Source organism: Camelus bactrianus, chromosome 10 (genome assembly GCF_048773025.1).
Source record: "Camelus bactrianus isolate YW-2024 breed Bactrian camel chromosome 10, ASM4877302v1, whole genome shotgun sequence".
In the NCBI taxonomy this organism is placed as follows: domain Eukaryota; kingdom Metazoa; phylum Chordata; class Mammalia; order Artiodactyla; family Camelidae; genus Camelus; species Camelus bactrianus.
Window position 1 is genome coordinate 12520742 of NC_133548.1, and position 12122 is coordinate 12532863.

A 12122-nucleotide genomic window follows, 5' to 3' on the forward strand; every position below is an offset into this window, starting at 1 on the left:
TTTTTTGTAAAATGATTTCTCCCATTAAAATTATTTTTTAATTCTCAGCCAACATTAAAAAACCTGTTTTATGTTACTATTTTGTGTTAATTTAATACATGAGAATTACTCATGAATAATTTAATCTTGTAATAACTTTATTCTAATTGTAGAACTTTATTCTAATAATTTATTAATTATTCTAATTAATAAATGTACTCAATATTCATCTATTATATCAGAAATTGAGTCCGCATAATTAGCTTTCATTTAGGAACTGTTATCTAATAACTTTGTCTCAACTTGGCTCTTCTGTGTGACAGCTGTCACTGATTATTATTAGTAGTAGCATTCATCAATGCTGACTATTCTTGGTTTTTGTAGAGCTTCCAATTTTACTGGAACTTCTTGGAAAATGGGTCTTTAAATGTATGATTTGCTGCTTATACCAATAAAAATGAACATATCTATATTTATCTGAATTTCTGTTTCTATGCACTATATATTTAGTCAAATCACACTTTTAAAATTCAATCAAAATGGAATAATCTATTATATTTATTCTTCTTATATTCTCTATGTACATTTTTCATCTTTTGAGAATCCTAGACATCCTTGGCTTTTTTTGGGTCAATATATTACAACTAAAAATATTATTTTAGTTATTATCATGATTTAAAAAATATGTATATATCCAGGGCGTCACAACGTCATCAGCACCGGACTCTTGAAGTTAGTTTCTTTTGTTCCTGACTCTTATCATTTATAGAAGCATCCACGTTTCCTAAACACAACAGAATATTTAGGCACATACGATTTATTCTCTCACTCTAAAACACAGACTGAGCTGTCCTCCAAGAATGTTTTATGCTTGTAGGTGGGGAGTGTTAGGGATACAGATTAAGGACCCAAGTCTGCACTCGCAGCACGTCATGGAGTGCAATGGGTCGTCTCCGTTTGGCACAGAAGAAGGGTAGTCTGAGACATGCAGACGTTTTCTTAGTTTAAGGCAATCTCACCAGTGTTTATGTGCTTTTCAGATCTCTTATGAACGACACAGAACAGGCCAAGTGATCTGACCCTTTCAGATCTCATCCTAGCAGAGCCCTCTCTGTTTCCCAGAGTCGTGAGACTCACACGAGGAAGCATCTGCTAAAGGACACCACGTCTGCCGTGTGCTGTTTCTCCTTTGCCCGCTGAGCAGCTTCTACCACAGTGAAATCTCAGGGGGATGACACCCAGTGGGGATCCAGTCTTGGAGTCCCCAGCTTCATGAAGAAGGCAAAGTGGAATTGGACGTTCCAAAAAGGCTTAGGCAGATGTTGTACATTTTAGATTGTTTTCACGCAACAGTTCTTAAAAGTTGGAATACAGTAGGGAAAAAAGTGGAAGTAACATGGAACTCCTTAAGAGAATGCATATTGGGGGCTTAGGTTTGTCTAAATCCACAAATCCACAATTGTATCCTTTTCCAGTAGAAATATTGGGAAAATAAGTTTTCAAGGGCTCCTCTGGGGAGCTTTGGAAAAATACCCATATCTGAGTCCGACCAGCAGAGATTCTTAAGGCCTGGGCTTGGTATTAAAACCAAACAAATAAACAAATGACAGCAGCCAACTCTACTGCATCCAGTACTTGAAAATAATTGAGATTAATTTATATTGTTATTTGGAGACATTATTTGACTCAGCTGCCTCTTTGTACATGGAAAAGACTTAATTAATATTAACCATTTGCTTTTTACTCCCTTCCTTTCTTCCTCCTTTTCTTCCCTTGAGCTCCACGGCAGGGGAGCAATGCAGTGGTCTAGATATTTTAACACCCATTTGAAAAATGAATAAACCAAGGCTTATGAAAGTGAAATGATATGTTTGAGCTCACCAAATCAGTAAATGCCCCTTCTGGCCTTCCTGCTTCCTTATAAAAAGTTTGCATTTGCTAGCTATGCCGTTGAAGATGGTTCCAGAGTTTGCTATGATTAGGGAGAAGAGACCTTAGGGTTCAAATTTGCTATGTGGACAATTGACAGTATACAAGGATCATAACCATCTCTAAATTCCAGTTGATTTCAGGAAATGGCTCTGTATATGGTCTGTGAAGCCTGCATTTTAGGTTTTGCTGTTTTTGTGATGAACGCATCCATTTTCATGATTGTCAGTATTAGGCAATATGGAAGGATGAGAACACTGAGGACACTTGGAAGGCATGGTTTAATCATGGTGAAGGTCCACACTCAGGGGAGGGAGAAGAGAGGGAGCAAGTAACAACCACATCAGCCAGGAATCCCTCAGAACAAATGATTACATTTTAATTACTGGTCTGGGACATTGTCCCTCAAGAATCTAAAATTCAGCCTAACATCCTAAAATGAGAAAACTCAGGTGACTTAGGGATTTTACTGTGTATTCATTCATTAACTCTCTTTTTAATCTATAAAAGGGCTGAGTTGTATTATAGCAGTATCTCATTTGTGGTTATAGGAGAAGATTTATTTTATCTCTGTGAAATTATATTTTTTTGCATGTGGATATCATGTCTATTTTGTCTTTTATGGGCTTTTTTTTGCATGACTATGTGGTAAAGACAGGTATGAAACAGATTATTTCTACACATCAATGATGTTAGGGTATTTTTTATCTCTTGTGCCTATGATTACGATTGCTTATTGAGATATTAAAAAACAACAGTAATAGTAAAATAAAACTATCAGTTATTTAACTAAAGGACGTTTTGGAAATGGGTCAACTCAAGTGCGAAGTATGGCTTTGTTATATATCCTTACAGTGAGACAGGTATATAATCTCTAGAATCTTCAATTTTCTCATATTTGAAATGGATGTAAATATATTGGAGTTGTTGTAAAGATGTAATTTACTACCAGCAAAGTATTTACATATCTTTGTCATGTAGTAGAGAATTATAATACGTAGCATTTAGTTTCTTCTGGTGATTTTTTTTTTCTTTCCACAGAGAAAGATTTTTTCTCAGGGCAAGAGGGTGGAAAAGTGATTTTATTGTCTCTACTAACCATCAGAATTGATTAACTTTTATTACGTTTTGCAACATGACATTCTTGCTGATGTTAGGAGTTGGCCTCTCTTAGAGCATGGCCTTCCAGGAGCCCCTGCTATCATATCTTCCTCTTTCTTTCCATGTGCTATTAAAACCAGATCCCAATCTTTTGCTCAAGAAAATTTGTGAAACTAATTCACAGTAAGTGGTACATTATCATCTACGGTGCAATTTAAAAAAATTTTTTATTTAAGTATAGTCAGTTTATAATATTGTGTCAATTTCTGTTGTAGAGCACAATGCTTCAGTCATACATGAATGTACATATATTCATTTTCATATTCTTTTTCACCATAAGTTATTACAAGATATTGACTATAGTTCCCTGTGTTATAAAGTATAAAATTGTTGTTTATCTTTTATATATATATTAGTTAGCATCTGCAAATCTAGAACTCCTAATTTATCCTTTCCCACCCTCTTCCCATCTGGTAAATGTAAGTTTGTTTTCTATGTCTGTGAGTCTGTTTCTGTTTTGTAAATAAGTTTGTTTTTTTTTTTTCCAGATTCCACCTATAAGTGATATTATATGATATTTTTTCTTTCTCTTTCTGGCTTACTTCACTTAGAATGACAATTTCCAGATCCGTCCATGTTGCTGCAAATGACATTATTTTATTTTTTATGGCTGAGTAGTATTCCATTATATAACTATACTACAGCTTCTTTATCCAGTCATCTGTCGATGGACATTCAGGTTGTTTCCATGTCTTGGCTATTATAAACAGTGCTTCTGTGAACACTGGCAATTTATAAACACTGTAAGTGGTATTTTTATTCAAATGATCATCCCTTTTCTAGCATATTTTCATAACTCAGAGGTGGATTCATCAGAAAAATATTTAGGGTCTTCCTAGTAGTCCTTCCAAATATTCTTCCTTAATAAGGGAGGGAGCAGAATCATCCCTGTGCTGTCTTTACTCTTACTCCTTAAACTTCTTAGTCCTTATGTTGATTTTTTTAACAATAAGTTTCATTGATTGATGAGCTGATAACCAATGAAATCACAAACTTTGGCAATACTAAACACACGTAGGGATTGTATGCATTTGTGAAGGCTCTGAACACCTCTACAGTGATACATCAAGTACTTCTGATGTGGTTGTGTCTAATATTCCTCTACTCTTAGAGCACAAGTATGTTTCTAGCAAACTGAGTGATGTGGCGTTTATGTAATATTGTTTGCTATACTATTTTCACTATGTGTCAGATTCTATGTCAAATTACTAGATGTACTTTCTAGTGTAACCCTCAAGGTAATTCTGTGGATTAAGTATTAGTATAGCTCCCATTTCACATGGGAGAAAATGAGGCTTAGGGAAGTTTGGAAACCTACATAACTGACCCAGCAGAGAAATGGTGGAGTCAGAATCATATTCTGATTGTCCTCGTCCACAGTGCTTACTATGTACTAAGGAATGGAAAAAACATAAATGAGTTACAGGATCCCTAGAAACCCAAAGTCAATTGGCAAGATCGACTAATACATTTTTATTCACATACACACCCCCCAACACGTACAACAATGGAGTATGTTCAAATGATGGAAGTGGTTCAGCGGAGGGGACTCTGATTAACTCTGGGTGAGTTAAATGAGGGAGAGTTTCAAAGAGGATGCCATGCATGCCTAGTATTTAAAATATTAAATAGGAGTTTTCCAGACAGACAAGAAGGCATTTGACAATAGTGGCTTTCATCTTGTGAAGTGAAATGGAGGGTGTACAGTTTACTCAGTGATTCCTGTTTGATTGAGATGATTATATAGAATCTACTGGTAATTATAAAACATCCAGGGCTTCTGCAAACCCATATTTAATTTGGTGGGTTTGCTTTGTACCATGGGCATTATATTTATTTACAAAGTGTCTTTATTCCTCTTGTCTTTATGAGGGAAATGCGGTTCTGTGTGTTCTTACAGAAACAAAAACAGATTTATATCCTGAAAAACTGACAATTGAATAGAGTCAAGGTGGCTTTGAGGAGTTTCAGCTGTAAAGTGACTAAAAATGCTCTTTGAGGAAACTGTGCATTTAGAGGAACTATGAGACTATATTTTTGATTAAGTCGTCAAACTACAGAGTGTTTAAATGTTGAACTAATATATTTATGTTCCTTCATGGGAACAAATTCTACATAAGCATGCATGCCTCTGGAACCAAGACTTTTTATTTTTGTCCTGGTTTTTACTACTATAGATATAAATATAGATATATTATATACACGTTTATTGTGGGTGCTTGTATATATATTCAGAAATTTTTCAAGTGATTTTGGACAAGTTGTTTACTGTCTTAAAGACTTAGTCTCTCCATCACTCGCCTGGGGTGGGGATGAGGAGTGTCAATAATTCCCGTTCTGCACATGAAACAAAGATCCCCTAATGAAGGAGATCTTTATTTTTAGGTTATTGGGCTTCACATGTATTACCTCATTTACCTCGTCCATCAGCTCTGTGTATGAGGATGTCACTCTTGCCCCCTTCCTGCAGATAAAGAAAGTTAAGCACAGACTGGCCATGTGACTTGTGCAAGGAGAGCCTCCCGGCTGGCTCATGGTGGAACCAAGTATGTGATTTCGGCTCTCCAGTGGCAGAGTCTGCGTGCTTCCCTGCTAATCCCGCGATCTGGTTGTGTGCCGCCTTGTTGTCAACTGAGAAGCTCACTGTGGATGTCCTTTGCTGTCATCATAACCACCCCTAAACATTAACAAAGCAGTTTTTATTTTCAGCAGGACTTCCTAACCATTGTTTGGAGGGCCTGGAAGGGAGTTCTGTAACCACCCTTCCTTCCTACTCTTGGTGTAAACAGGACTGTGACTTAACTCCTCTCTCCTCTCTCCACGCCCATCCCTCCTTTACTCCTGGGCTTCATATTTTAGATCACTTAGTTTACCAGTTCATGCTTTATTTGATTTGAAAATCCCTGTTTAAGTCAAAAGACAAGGAAGCTCTCTAAAATATATTATCTGCAAATTAATAATATTTGAAAAATGATGCTTTGCATGAAATAGTCTTTTTCATGACCTGCAACTACTTGGTTCTTCAAATGTCTTCTTCATAAGATTCCCTGCTCCTTCAGGAATCAGAATGCTTCCTTCATCTCAGCTTCCCACTGGACTGTGAGGGTTATGAGAGCATCAGAATGTCTGTTGTGTTTAACAGAACAGGCTCAGCATATGGTACATACTAGATTACCAAAAATATAGTTTATAAAAGGAAGAAAGAAAGAAAAAGAGTGGACAAATGAATGGATGAATGATTGGCAGCTTCTTTTTGCCCTTACAGCTCTGCCTGCCTCCAGGACTCTTCCTCACCCCATGTCCTAACTTCCTGCTTTCATCTGCTGAAAGCCAGTTAACCAAACACATTAACTCTGCCCCTAAACTAAATAAGTTGGCACAGGGTGGGGGCTAAGACGTGCTCAGTGACTAGACCTAGTAACTTTAACTTTTCTGGATCTTTTTTAATAATCTTTTTTTTTCTGAAATGGTTTTTATCAGAGAAGTGAATTTTGGCTGCTAAGGGTAGCAATACTGTGTGTTACTAGGGCTATTAATAATAGTTGTTATTTGTGGGTTGTTTCCTATGTGTAAGCATTGTCTTAAATTCTTTATACACACTATTCAATTTAATCCTCAAAAAATTGGTTCTGTCATCATCCTTATTGTAAATACAATAAACCCATCAAAGACCCCCGTTGCATGGAAGTGGTGAAGCTGGGAGAGCCGGCAGTTAGTGTGAGCCGTCACGGGTTTTGCTGTTGGTGTGCACAGTCTTTGTTCTTAGGGTTTCAGGATGTCTAAACACTAGAAAGTAGAAAGTTGCATCCGGGTGATACAGGAGCGCAAGCCGCTGTTCTGGCCTTTATTTTTAGGTTTGTGGTCAGCACATCAAACAGTGTCTTTTTTTGACTTTTACTTGAGTTATTCTGTGTTGAGTGTAGAACAAAGACATAATCAGATCTTTTTGAAGAGGTGAGCGTGAGCAAGGCTTTGAAGAAGGTGTATGATTTGGAAAGATTATGAGCAGCCAAGAGGGCCTCCCCTCAGAGTAAAGGCAAGAATATCTGTTTAACTTAATCAGTATTTGAGTTTGAACATTCTTTTGGAATATCCTCTTCAACAGCAGAGGGAAAGCTTTCTGCTTATAGTACAACTCAGATATTCAAGATATAATCTCCTTGCTGTCTTATTTTTATCTTGAATTTTCAACATTGTGACGTATAGGGCATTTGATTTTTTTTTTTCTTTAGGTGAGTGAATGCTTCTATGAGAGGGAGGTGACCAAGAAATGAATATGATAAAAACAAACTTCACTGTGACTGAATTTGTGTTCCTGGGGCTCTCATCTCAGCCAACAATAAGGCTCATTCTTTTTATTATGTTCTTGTTCTTCTATTTGTTAACGGTGGTGGGGAATGTTATTATTATCATTATTATCCAGATAGAACCACGTCTCCAAACCCCCATGTACTTCTTCCTCACTAATTTATCCTTTCTGGATATCTGCTATACATCCACCAATGTCCCACAAATGCTGTCCAACATGGAGGGGACAAAGACCATCCCTTTCTCCAACTGTGCTACTCAGATGTTCTTCTCCCTCTCCTTAGGGATGACTGAGTGCGTTCTCCTTGGTGTCATGGCTTATGACAGGTATGTAGCTATTTGTCATCCCCTTCATTATACTCTCATTATGGACCAAGGCACCTGCGTCCAGTTGGCAGCCATTTCTTGGTCCAGTAGTTTCCTGAGTTCCATGGTCATCAACATCCTCACCTTGAGTTTGCCCTACTGTGGGCCCAATGTCCTGAATCACTTTTTTTGTGAAGTCCCTTCCATCCTGAGGTTGGCTTGCACTGACACCTCACTTACTGAGATGGTTGTCTTTATCTTCAGTGTCATCATTGTCTTCATTCCTTTTCTCCTCATTGTTGTTTCCTACGCCCGAATCCTTCTATCAGTCCTCAGGATGCGATCAGCCTCCGGGAGGCACAAGGCACTGTCCACCTGTGCTTCTCATCTGACAGTGGTGGCCTTATTCTATGGAACTGGCATCTTCATGTACATGAGACCCCAGTCAAAGTCCTCCAGGGCTGGGGGCAAGATCATTGCGGTGTTCTATACTGTGGTCACACCCATGCTCAACCCCTTGATCTACAGTCTAAGGAACCAAGATGTAAAAGGAGTTTTAAGGAGAGCTGTTGTGAAACAGAGGACATGAGAGCTCTTCGTGCGACACTGAGGTTAACTGTTAACCTAAGATAATGGACTTTCCAATATGAAATGATAGAATAAAGCATGCCTGGGACAGTCAGCGTCTGCCCTATAACTCATAAAAGACACTTGGTTCCAGCTGCAGACTCAACAAGAAACATGTCTCCCCCAGGGGCAAACCATAACTTTCAGAACAACATCCTTTATTGAGTGACTACTAATTTCTCACTCCTTGAGAAATCTTGGTTCTCTAAAATCATAAACTCTCTGAAATTAATTGCTTCAAATTATATCAGTACGAAGAAACATCTTACTCCTGCCTGAAGGATGTAAAACACCTTGATGGGGAGAAGCATTCTCAATTTTCAACTCAGGTGCAGAACTTCAGATAAGGGTCTTTGGTTGCAACATGCTGCATCGATCTTAATTTTGTAGTTTCCAAGGAAAGAAGACCCTGCATCTACTTTGTGGTCTAAACCTAATTTTGACCCCTTTATACATAGCCCTGCTTTGCAACAAATCTCTCAAAATGTTGCTTCATTTAAATTTTATCTTAACCCTACCCTTCCCCTCAAATCCTAGTGTGTGGTGTTTTTCTTTGCAATGGATCGATAAATCTGATTTTATGTGACTGTAGGCTTATTCCCAGTGCTCTTAGGCTGATTGTGTGGACAGAGAGATAGCAATGATGAGAAGTGGAAGATTTGGTCAAGTATTAATAGATTAACTAATTCATTCACTACACATTGTTGAATGACCTTAGAATATAATTGTAAATAAAATAGAAATAATTCCTTTCTTTACATATAGATAAGTATTTGTAATACACATATAATATACACACTTACAATGACAAATTGTGATGAATGGAATAAGGGGCATGATTATCAAGGGGTGGTGACAGTCAATCATAGGAAGGATGACCTTCTCTGAGGAGGCTGCACACAAAGGAAGGAGAGGTAGCAGTCAGATCGAGAAGAGCTTCTGTTTGGAGCATGGTTGTGGACAAAGACTGGAAATGTGAGATGGTTTGTTCATTTGAGGGGATAAAGGAAACTACTGAGAAACAGGAGGTGTGGCTGGGGAGGCAGACAGGAGACGGACCACGCAGGGCAAAGCTGCTTATGGTCAGGAGCAGGGATGTATTCTCAGCAAAGTGTAAGTGTTATAAAGAAGGGTGGTATGACACCACTTATGTTTTTGAGAGGTTTTTCTGGATGCTGTGTGGGAGAAAAATGTACATATATGTGTCACAAATGGGTGGAAACAAATATTTCCTCTGTTTTGAAGCTTTTCAACCAGTGGCATCTTTAGTGAAGAATTATTCTTCAAATTAAGAGAATAGCAAAATATTACTTCGTATTAGTGTACTTAATAAACTTAAATATGGCCTTTGACTAAATTGTTAAATGAGACATAAGCAATTCCTAAAATTTTCTCACTTGTTTATTTCATGATTTAGATAAAATAAAAAGAATATAATTTCCCTTTTGCAGATATCCAACAATTAAATGCCACCATTTCTTCTAACTACATACAAAGGTTGTATACAATTAGCAAATACATAAATGAAGTCTCCTTCATGAGATAAGTAATGTAGACATCACTGGTTTAAAATTGACTTCAAATGTAAAAAGCAAGCAAGCAATCATCTGTCTTTATCTAGATATCTCTATCCTCTCTAGAATAGATTTATTATGAATTGATGATAAAGTTTATATATTATAAACCTGTCAGAATTTCTTCAGAAGTGGCTTTCACTTTTTGGATGTGGCTGATTAATTTTAAGGATAATAATGCAATATTGAAATGTTTTAATGTCATCATTGTAGGTATAGAGGATATAAAAAACACTCCAACCATACATTATGTTACCAGCTTTCCTAATGGGTGTCTTTCCCTTTAAAGTGAAAAACACTAATTCAGCATTCCAGTTAGTAAGTATGAGGATTGTAAAGCATTGAAAAGGAAGGAAGTCTCCGTGAAGCTAATTATTTCTCATTAGTACCATTCTTCCAGCATAATCTGAAAGCTGAACTGCTTCTCTGATATCATCTGTTTTACCTCTTGCCTTCATTTATTCCTATAGTGGTGCCTTTTTAGGCTATTTGAACTTACCATGATTTAGCTCGCCACAGTCACAGGCAATGTGAATCTTCCATCAAGTGCGTCACAACACAACACCGTCTAAGTCCTGACTAATCAAAACATCAGGCTGAACACATCCATGGACCAGACACTTACAGAGCTTCCCCAGTTCTAGCTGTGCCTGCCACCTTCTACCATGTTGCACATTTCCCTGTTTTACAGAACACTGGACTAGGACTTAGCAGAAGTGAGTTCTCATACTCATAAGGGGTATATGTTTTAATGTTATAGCGGATTTATGTGTCAATCTAGCCCAAAGGACAGCTGCCATTATTTAAGCCCCAAAGTGCTTAAATACACTACTTAGGATTTCCTTATATTTTAATATTTGGATTAGAGCACTTTTGAGAGTGAAATGTAGCATTGTAGATACTTATCCCAGGACAATGGGCAAAAAATAAAACTCCTGAGCAAGAGAGGTCATTGGCCACGGTAACACTCTCTTGCTTAGTTCTCACAGAAACCCCATGTTGTAGGCATTACTGGTACCATTCTACAGATGGGAAAAACCCAGAAAGTGAGTTCAGGAATGATTTCTAGAAGAAGTGATGGTTGATTTGTGACATAAAGCAGAAGCACGTGTTTTCTAGGTGGGTTAGTGGTATTTGAAGCATAGACTCTTATAAGCAAAAGTATGCAAAGGGAGGAAGTTTAAGGTGTACTTGAGTTCAGTGTAACTTGAACTTCTGGGAGGTGGGATGTGGAAGGAAATGACTAAGATGAAGCTGAAAATGTAGAATTTCAGGTGTCACCTATGGATGGCATTCATGCTGTTGATTTCATCATGGGCTCCCATTCCAGTCTCCAGGACCAGGCTCATTATTCTCACTAACTTTGCCCTAACACAGCTAAACACACAGATACCAACACACCTGCTTCCAGAACCCATCACATGGCTGCACATTTTTGGTGTCTGGTTGTTTGAAGCAATCTAGACACCAAACATTTCATCTCACTCCTTTCTTTTCACAAACATTCTTTAAGTGTTCATTATGAGTTTGCTATGATGAGGAGGACACTCAGGTACATCTCACACAGTGTCTGCATTTTAAGGCATTTACACATGTATGTGCATAACTATAACATCCACACACAATCACAAGAAAGTTATAAATGAAATGATTTTGCTGTTCAGAAGAGTAAGTGTTTTTTTTACCAGCCTGGTAGGTCAAAGAAAGAGGGCTCCTGGAGGATTAGTATTTTGCTGGTCCTTGAAGGAAGAGCCAAATTTGGACATTCTGAGACATGGAGTTGGGATATTCAGGGAAGCAGGGAGTAGAAAGAGGAGAGAACTGGTAAAAATACAGAGGTGGAAAAATGTCAGGGCCATTCAAGAATTAGTTTTACAGGAGAATTTGTTGCACAAAGAGATCAGGGAGAAATAATACCACGGAGGGTTTAAGGAGGAGGGCTTGGAATGCCAAGCAAAGGACTTTGGCAATTTCATAGCTTCTGTGTTAGGGAATGGGGTAACTATGGGATAGGACAAGGACTCTTAGACCCTAATTATTCCAGGTAGCCTCTCTATGGCAGAGATTGAAGGGAGAGACTTCAGCTTACATTCCTCCCCTGGGAGAAGACCACACATAATTATGGCTAAAGGTAAGAGTTTTATTCAAGTTTTATGAAGAAAATCATACCATCTTATGCCACTAAACCTATCTGAAGTAGCCAATGTCTACTTGGATTTACCCACCTAAAGGCTGTGT

At 37.8% G+C, this 12122-nt stretch overlaps 1 protein-coding gene across 1 annotated transcript; it reads left to right on the top strand.

The window, feature by feature from the left end:
* Positions 1-7339: 7339 nt before the first annotated feature.
* On the top strand, positions 7340-8272 carry LOC141578945 (olfactory receptor 2B8-like). The gene has a single exon (XM_074373026.1). The coding sequence runs from the start codon at positions 7340-7342 to the stop codon at positions 8270-8272; it is 933 nt and encodes a 310-aa protein (XP_074229127.1).
* Positions 8273-12122: the final 3850 nt, after the last annotated feature.

Coding starts and splice junctions, on each gene's coding strand:
- LOC141578945 (XM_074373026.1), top strand. CDS start 7,340: ATGAATATGATAAAAACAAACTTCACTGTGACTGAATTTGTGTTCCTG.